Source organism: Onychostoma macrolepis, chromosome 10, assembly GCF_012432095.1.
Source record: "Onychostoma macrolepis isolate SWU-2019 chromosome 10, ASM1243209v1, whole genome shotgun sequence".
In the NCBI taxonomy this organism is placed as follows: Eukaryota; Metazoa; Chordata; class Actinopteri; order Cypriniformes; family Cyprinidae; genus Onychostoma; species Onychostoma macrolepis.
In genome coordinates, this window is record NC_081164.1 from 18981638 (window position 1) to 18991203 (window position 9566).

Here is a 9566-nt window from a genome sequence, read left to right on the forward strand (position 1 = left end):
CCAACTGCAGTACATTCAATACATTTGACACAGAATGATGAAATAAGGCTCTCATTGTTGTATGTTATCTTTTGTTTCAGTCACAACCTCCTGGACTCAAAGATTAATACTTTGCTGTCACTGTGTCAGGACCCAAATCTTTTGAACCCAGTCCATGGAATTGTGCAGAGTGTTGTTTATCATGAAGAGTCGCCACCTCAGTACCAAACATCCTACCTGCAAAGTAAAGCACCACACATCTCACATGCACGCTTCTTTAGAACTGCTATCAGAGTCTAAACCTTGTTTTGGCTTTAATCTGAATGTGGCTGAAAGAGTGTGTGTGACTGGAGGATAACATCTTTACTTGCCTCCACAGCTTTTGGGTTTAATGGACTCTGGAGGTTTGCTGGTCCTTTCTCTAAGGTATGTGACACTGAATTTGCTCTCAAAATGCAACAGAGGAAAACATTGACCATAATTAGTTACTTTACTGGAGTTTTAGAATTAGAACATTTAATGGATAAAGATGTATCTTTAGAAACATGAGCTTCTCTCTGTTCCACAGCAAACTCAGTTCCCAGACTATGCGGAGCTGATTGTCAAGTTTCTGGATGCACTGATTGACACCTATCTTCCTGGCATCGATGAGGAAACGAGCGAGGAGGGTCTGCGCACACCCACCTCTCCATACCCTCCACCTGTCCAGAGCCAGCTCAGCATCACTGCCAACCTCAACCTCTCCAATTCAATGACCTCACTGGCCACCTCCCAGCATGCACCAGGTCGGTATATAAGACGTCTCTCACTCTTACTGTCTCTCTGTCACAACAGTTTCTCTCACAGTTTTTGTGAGTTTTTCAAAAACTGTTTTTCGCAGATCAAGCATGATTATGTCATTTTTTACAAGCTGGCTAGAGGAAAAGAGCTGATCAAATAGTGTGAAGTTCTCAGCCTCGCACTTCCTGCTTCATTTTAACCTCCATTTTTCAGTCTCTCTGCACTCTGCTCAGTGCACATTGGTTTATATTTAAACTCTTATTTTGCAGCAGATGAACCCTTCCACAGTGACATAACCAAGTGCAATGCAGACGTTTCAAGCCACATTTGTAAACAAAAACAAACATCATAACAAAATCATCATTTTAGGTTATATACTGTACATATAGTATACATTACAGGTTTGGGAAGCAGGTTGTGGACCAGATAGAAGAGAGAGGATTTACCAAAGTTGATTTGTGTTAGTTAGACTGTTACTTTGTCCTTTACACCATAAATGAACCTAAAGAGCTTTCTGCAGATGTCTTTGTAGAAACAATGGTTTTTAATGTATTATTTGCCATTTTGCCTCTTTATGTAAAGTGTCTGTTTGTTTTTAGTTTACTTCACAGTCTAGTTAATTTAGCATTGTGCATTTGTATGCATCTGGTCAATCTTTGTCTCTTGGTGCGTGCCACTGTTTTGGGAGATGGGTGTCTGTTTGTAGCAATGGCTTTGACACCTTTTGTGTGTGCTTTTATATAGCATTTGTATCATCTGGGCATGATATATATTGTTGGTCTGTATGACTGAAAGGTTCATTCACCCTCTTCAATTGAATTTTTACACTTAAAGGGATAGTTCACCCAAAAATGAAAATTCTGTCATTAATTACTCACCCTCATGTCGATCCAAACCTGTAAGACTGTTCATCTCCAGAACACAAATTAAGATATTTTTGATGAAATCTGAGAGCTTTCTGACCCTCCATAGACAGCAATGGAACTACCACATTCAAGGCCCGGAAAGGTAGTAAGGACATCATTAAAATAGTCCATGTGACATCAAGGCAAGGCAAGGCAAGTTTATTTATATAGCACATTTCATACACAATGGTAATTCAAAGTGCTTTACATAAAAAGAAGTGAAATAGTCATTAAAAATAATAAGAAATTAAAAATAATAAAAATCAACAATAAAAACAAAGTGATTTAAAAATTGATTTTAAAAGAATGTAAAACATTTAAGAATAGAAAGTGATTATACATAGTGCAATCAGTTCGGACGTAGCACAGTGCTCATTCAACAAATGCACAGCTAAACAGAAGAGTTTTGAGTCTGGATTTAAAAGTGGCTAATGTTTTAGCACATCTGATCTCTTCTGGAAGCTGGGTCCAACTGCGGGCGGCATAATAGCTAAAAGCAGACTCCCCTTGTTTTGTGTGAACCCTTGGTATTTCTAACTGATTTGATCCTAATGATCTGAGTGGTCTGTTAGGTTTATATTCAGTGAGCATATCTCCAATGTATTTAGGTCCTAGGCCATTTAGAACCACATCAGTGGTTCAACCATAATTTTTGAATGAAGTTATTTTTGTTTTCTTTGCGTACAAAACGTATTCTCGTAGCTTCATAAAATTACGGTTGAACCACTGATGTCACATGGACTATTTTAATGATAGCAATTAATGACAGAATTTCCATAATTTAAATTTAGGAACAGAAGCTTTAAATGGCTGTTAAATTATAGGCTATGTATCTTGACACTTTTTAGAAAATTATTTTGTTTGTAGCTTTGTATAATTATGTATGTATGTTTTTGCCTTGAGCAGGAATCGATAAAGAGAAGGTGGATCTGTCCCCCACCACGGGTCTGGCAGCCAGCGGACGTACACGCCACGGTTCAGCCAGCCAGGTCCAGAAACAGCGCAGCACCGGCAGCTTTAAAAGACCTAGCATCAAAAAGATTGTATGAGACCTACAGCACAGCAGGGTTTAGCCCCTGCTGGGCCTCTGACATACATTGTGCTGCATTTTATGCGGTTTCTCTTCACTCCTGCTAAACCCGCCGTTAACGGTAATCTGTAGGTTGTCTTGGAACGGTTTAGCCGCGTCTGCCAGGAACAAAATAAACTGAACGCCTCTGTTTTTAAACCAGTCACTGTTTGACACAGGATGGGAGAAAGTCCAATATTTTTTGGTTTGTTTGTGCATAACAGAACTTTAACTTTTTTTTCTTTTTTTTTTAATACATTTGATGGAATCACAGACATTGCCTAAAGGTGGTGTCCTGAGTATTTTGTTTAAAAGCACTAATTTCTGTCTTAAATTTAAAAGATGAAAGTATTAACCAAGTGCCATTCTTTTGCTCAATTATATTTGATTTTATTTACTTAACTATGTTTACATTTAGTTTTTGTTTGCATCTTTTGTGGTTGTTTCTTTGTATGGAAGGAATAATTTAGTCCCCTAAAAAAATAATGTACAATCGCTCATGCAGTACTGCAGAAAATAACCTTTAATAGCCTTTATATTGTATAGTAAATAAAGTATTAATTATATTATAGTATTAATATAGTAAAAAAAAAAATTACAAGTTGCTGGTCCACCCAAACAATGATCCCTATCCCAAACCCAACATACTTTACCAAAATGCTTTGTGAATTTCTGAAATCTGATTGGCCTGATCTATCTAAAATGTATTTGCTGTTATTTCTCAATCTATTACAGCTCTTGTGGTGGTTATGATCTGTCAGTTTTGGATTAGAGGGGAGCGATTGAGGACTGAATGTAATTTAGCGTATAAAAAAGCAGTTTTGCAGGAAAAATAATCAGCTGTCAACTGAAAAAGCATTCAGATGTATATAAAAAAAGAAAAACTGAGGGAGACAGCCAAGATCTCATTGGGTTATACTACGATATGGCCTCTTGAACAAAAAGAGATTGGAAAAACTTGCTTTTTAGGGACAACTTTTTTTTTTTTTTTTTTTTTCAAAAGTTTACTTAAGCCTTTTTTTCTCAATGTTTTGTTTCTTTTGGTTTCTGAACTTTAAGATTCTTGGTTCCACAAGACTGTACCATCCAGTTTTGAGTTTTTGGACTGCAACGGGTTTTCTTTACTGGACATGTACAGTAAATGTTATGCCCTGTGTGCTGATGTTTGTATTTTTGTTCTATTTTCTCTCAAATTAAATCCAAGCTTGAAATCTTTTACCGTTATTCCATATAAAAATGGTGCCATTTTGACTCTTAGACATATTGAAATCTGTGTATTGGGGGTGGGTGACAAATTATTATTTTTTCTTCCTGTTTTACTAATTGTTGCTTCATATTGGTACATCTAAATGTGAGAAAGTTCAAGGTTTGAACATGGGTTTAGTAATGGTAGAGATTGTTGGATGTTTCAAACACTAGAGTGAATTTTTTTTTCTCTTTCGGCACTTGAGGTTATGCAAACTTTTACATAATTGTTCTCTTTTGTTTCTTTTTTATGCTGATAGCTTCACCTCTGTAAATATTTTTTTGTGTAAAAATAGAAAAGTATATTTACTACACTGTAAATACAAGTGACTATGACGTTGTATTATTTTGCTTTTTGTAAAGCAGTTAATTACTGAATATGTACAACATAAAATATGAATTATTGTCAATCAATCATGTTCACTGCATTATGTCAATTAACATGGAGGTTGCACTGAAGATTGAAATCTTTGTGTCCTCTGGACCCTCTTTATAAAACATTATTGTTATCATCTGATTTCATATTTACAGATGTAACACTAATAAACATTTCTGCCCAGTTTGTTTATCATTGTGTGATATTTGCTGGTAAAAAGCTTACCCTTTATAGAATGAATAACATCTGAAGACTTGAATGAAGGTTCCTGTTTTGTTTCGTTTAAGTAAATCAGTAAATGGAGCACTTTATTTTTCTGTAAGATCGACAGCTGCCATTTGCAAATGTAATGTGTCTAGCTTCTTTAGCTGTAGCTGTACAAAACAGCTCGTTTTGTTTAGTAAAAATTCATACTTCAAATTTAGACTTAGAATTTGTTAAACATTGATACTTTAATTTTACTGTCAGATAGACAAATAAAACTTAATTAAATTTTTCTGTCAAATCATGAGTATCTGAAATGAATGAGGGTAAAAGTGAGGTCTCAAGCAATCGTCATTGTTCTCACACTTTCACGCGACACGTCCATTTTCTCACGCAGTCAAAAGCACCCTTAGTTAAAACTGAAACTATATAGGATAAGACGAAACAGATTTTGTGAAGGCGTCAAAAGTTTCTATTTACAACGCGTTTTTGTAGCATTGAGTAGGGATGGGGAGTCGAATCCGAAATCGCGGATATCTTCACTGATTCTCACATCTACAGGTGCATTTCAAATTAGAATGTTGTGGAAAAGTTCATTTATTTCAGTAATTCAACTCAAATTGTGAAACTTGTGTATCAAATAAATTCAATGCACACAGACTGAAGAAGTTTAAGTCTTTGGTTCATTTAATTGTGATTTTGGCTCACATTTAACAAAAACCCACCAACAAAAAACCTCAACAAATTAGAATATGGTGACATGCCAATCAGCTAATCAACTCAAAACACCTGCAAAGGTTTCCTGAGCCTTCAAAATGGTCTCTCAGTTTGGTTCACTAGGCTACACAATCATGGGGAAGACTGCTGATCTGACAGTTGTCCAGAAGACAATCATTGACATCCTTCGCAAGGAGGGTAAGCCACAAACATTCATTGCCAAAGAAGCTGGCTGTTCACAGAGTGCTGTATCCAAGCATGTTAACAGAAAGTTGAGTGGAAGGAAAAAATTTGGAAGAAAAAGATGCACAACCAACCAAGAGAACCGCAGCCTTATGAGGATTGTCAAGCAAAAATGATTCAAGAATTTGGGTGAACTTCACAAGGAATGGACTGAGGCTGGGGTCAAGGCATCAAGAGCCACCACACACAGACGTGTCAAGGAATTTGGCTACAGTTGTCGTATTCCTCTTGTTAAGCCACTCCTGAACCACAGACAACGTCAGAGGCGTCTTACCTGGGCTAAGGAGAAGAACTGGACTGTTGCGCAGTGGTCCAAAGTCCTCTTTTCAGATGAGAGCAAGTTTTGTATTTAATTTGGAAACCAAGGTCCTAGAGTCTGGAGGAAGGGTGGAGAAGCTCATAGCCCAAGTTTCTTGAAGTCCAGTGTTAAATTTCCACAGTCTGTGATGATTTGGGGTGCAATGTCATCTGCTGGTGTTGGTCCATTGTGTTTTTAAAACCAAAGTCACTGCACCCTTTTACCAAGAAATTTTGGAGCACTTCATGCTTCCTTCTGCTGACCAGCTTTTTAAAGATGCTGATTTCATTTTCCAGCAAGATTTGGCATCTGCCCACACTGCCAAAAGCACCAAAAGTTGGTTAAATGACCATGGTGTTGGTGTGCTTGACTGGCCAGCAAACTCACCAGACCTGAACCCCAAAGAGAATCTATGTATTGTCAAGAGGAAAATGAGAAACAAGAGACCAAAAAATGCAGATGAGCTGAAGGCTGCTGTCAAAGAAACCTGGGCTTCCATACCACCTCAGCAGTGCCACAAACTGATCACCTCCATGCCACGACGAATTGAGGCAGTAATTAAAGCAAATGGAGCCCCTACCAAGTATTGAGTACATGCACAGTAAAATCAGCAGTGTAATATTTGCAGTGTTAAAAGTTATTAATTCCCAGAGAGTTGAATTAACAATCTACAGTGCTAAACAGTACTGGTGTTCAGTGTTGTCACAAGGTTGTAATATGTATGTACTTTCAATTTTTACTCTGAAAGTGTAAAAAAGAAAAAACCCGCCAAATTTATCTGACTCCGCCCTTCAAGGACAGCTGCCTTGCAAAGCGACGACGCCATTTTATCTTCAGGCGACCAAGACGGAAAGTTGGATCGCTTTTCTCTTTATAAATTTACATGGGAGAAATACTTTTTGTTGATAATGTTACTCAAAATTTGATTGGTGGTGAACACATTTAGAAATTACTAACTGCCAGTGTTTTTGTCAGGTGTACAGTGTTAAGTTCGTGAGGTGTAGAGATGCAACGTTAGCCTGTGTGAAAGTTTCTAATGCGGGTTCGATTTCCTGAAATAGGGTGATTTTACTTGTAAAATAATTTTTGGAATGTGTTTACAATTTATATTTTATATATATATATATATATATATACTTTTAGCTTCTTTCATTTTGGTTCGATGACAGATCCTCTCTCCTTCATTCCCGCCGTGGCCTGGTTTTACTAAGAGTATAAGAAATAAGTGTTTTTGTATTTTTATTTTTATTATTCTTTTTCAATAGAATTGGCCCAGACGTCTGCAGTGTCAAGTGAAGGAAGCTCCTCTCATAAGATTGCAAACCTGGAGTCTGATGAGTGTCAGTGACGGAAGCCCTTCAAGAAAGGAGCAGAATGCTGAAGATGAAGCCAGAATTGCGAGTCTGTGTCATTTATGTTATGTGTACAGTAAAAATTTTAAACGCACAAACAAATATGAAAAATGTATTTAACTGGGCAGCCACACAATATCTGCTTATGCTCACATCTGGAATTTACTAATTATTAATTTAAGATATCAAAATTATAACCCTAAGCCCAAAAATTAAAACTTGTCGTCATTTCTCACTCTCTGTCATTCCAAACCTGCAAGACTTTCATTCATTTTCAAAACACAAATGAAGATATTTTAAATGAAATCTGAGAGATTACTGTCCTTCCATTGACAGTCTACATAACCACCACTTGGATGCTTCAAGACGTTCATAAAGAGATCATAAAAGTAATCCAAATGAATCGAGCGGTTTAGTCACAATTTTTAGTCACGCTTTATACAATGAACAGATTGAATTATTTTTTTTCACATTTAAACATTGATCAGGGATCATAAACAGAAAATTTGGACTAAACCACGTGATGCGTATGGATTAGATCTCTTTATGAAGTTTATGAATTATCAAAGTGATAGTTGCGTGGACCGTCAGTCAAGGGACAGGAATCTTATATTCTATTAAAATATCTTCCGTTGTGTTTCAAAGATAACGAAAGTCTTGGTTGAGTAAACGATGGAATTTTCATTTTTGAACTAACCCTGTAATAAATCAGCTGTAAAGGAGGACGAAACCGATGTTTAAGGTTAGACTATATTTCAGAATAAGATTATCTATATTCATTTATTATCTATATTCTTCATTCATGCATTTTTTGCTGAAGTTGTCATATCTGTTATTTAGAATGGGACAGCGATATTGCATCAATTTGTCTCCTTCATTTGATTCCACCATCACCACAAGGTTGCAAGGGACCTGGAGAAATGTCCTCCTATCAAGCTGAAAAATATCTTCAAAAAGGTACATTTCTGTCACACTGCCTCAAAATATTGCCAGATGTGTTGTATATGAAAGACTAATAAAAAATAAAATCAATTGGAGAGCTGACCTTAATTGTTATTTTTGTCTTTGATCTGCAGGCACTAATAAGAACACCTTGATTGCATAGAAGAGACCACACAGCCATACCTGCTCACTCATGGGACAACGAGGAACAGCATTCATGGATGCTACACAACTGTCGACAAGTATCTTGCTGCAGTCTTGTTCAAAGCTACCTGTCATATTTGTTAATGTCTAGGTAAATTTGATGATTTTATGTGTTTTATTAACTGTTATGTTTCAGTGCAACACTTAATGAATGTGACTGACTTATTAACCTCTACACATCTGGTATATGCTTTAAAGTTGCCACTTTGCCCATTTGTTAAATAAACGTTGGAATTTGTACATCTGTCTGAAGACTCTTGATTTTATGTCTAATCTTGTACATTAACACCATACAATAGCATTTTTATTTTTGCACTGAAAAGAATACTGTATTATTAACACTTAAAGGATTAAAACAACACCAGGGGTGTTAAATACCCCAGAGTGTAAAATTTGAACAACAATTGCAAGTGTAACAATTCACACTCGGAGTGTAATTTTTCTACACTGTAAGGTGCTACATTAACACAAAAAATTCAACACTATGAATGGTGTACTTTTAACACTAGACGGATTGGGACCATATATGATCTTTAGTAGTGTTAAAATTGACACTTTAAGTGTTAAACTGACACTGCGTTTTTTACTGTGTATACAGTAAATGAACATACTTTCCAGAAGGCCAACAATTCACTAAAAATGTTTTTTTTTATTGGTCTTATGAAGTATTCTAATTTGTTGAGATGGTGAACTGGTGGGTTTTTGTTAAATGTGAGCCAAAATCATCACAATTAAAAGAACCAAAGACTTAAACTACTTCAGTCCGTGTGCATTGAATTTATTTAATACACGAGTTTCACAATTTGAGTTGAATTACTGAAATGAACTTTTCCACGACATTCTAATTTATTGAGCTGCACCTGTATATAGTGTCTGGCAACTGAGTGCAGTATATCAGCAAAGAGTGAACGAAATGAAGTGAGGATCCGTATGCAGTCCGTGAGCGGTGCGGAAGCAGCAGCACGGGCTCATTGTGTTTTCACATAAGACGCGTTTGAGTGCGCTATGATTCGCGGCTGTTTGAAACGGGCAGTGCACGCGTGCGTCGGATAGCTGGAGTTGTCGCAGAAACGACTTTTCCCCATACTTTTATCCTACGTGAAGGTTACTTTAGAAATAAATAACAGTCATAGTGAATTTAGTTTGTAATTATACATGCTTCTGTGACAACTTTGAAGTTTAATCGATGCTTTATGCGATGTTATGTTTAATGCAATACAGTTTGGTTTTCCATGGTTAACCTAGGCTATTT

At 36.5% G+C, this 9566-nt stretch overlaps 1 protein-coding gene and 1 long non-coding RNA gene across 3 annotated transcripts in view; both read left to right on the forward strand.

Annotated features, from left to right (window-relative positions):
• nf1b (neurofibromin 1b) overlaps positions 1-4532 on the forward strand; it is a 56084-nt gene extending 51552 nt beyond the window's left edge. For both annotated transcript variants that reach the window (XM_058789179.1, XM_058789180.1), the window contains 4 exons: positions 81-223; positions 359-405; positions 548-764; positions 2571-4532. In XM_058789179.1, the coding sequence (XP_058645162.1) occupies positions 81-223; positions 359-405; positions 548-764; positions 2571-2713 (550 nt within the window). In that variant the 3' untranslated portion in view covers positions 2714-4532. The remainder of the gene's footprint in view (positions 1-80; positions 224-358; positions 406-547; positions 765-2570) is intronic.
• A 3348-nt stretch (positions 4533-7880) lies between these two features.
• On the forward strand, positions 7881-8470 carry LOC131548160 (uncharacterized). Its single transcript, XR_009273100.1, has 3 exons — positions 7881-7910; positions 8009-8125; positions 8245-8470. It is a non-coding gene; the product is annotated as an uncharacterized LOC131548160 (long non-coding RNA).
• Positions 8471-9566: the final 1096 nt, after the last annotated feature.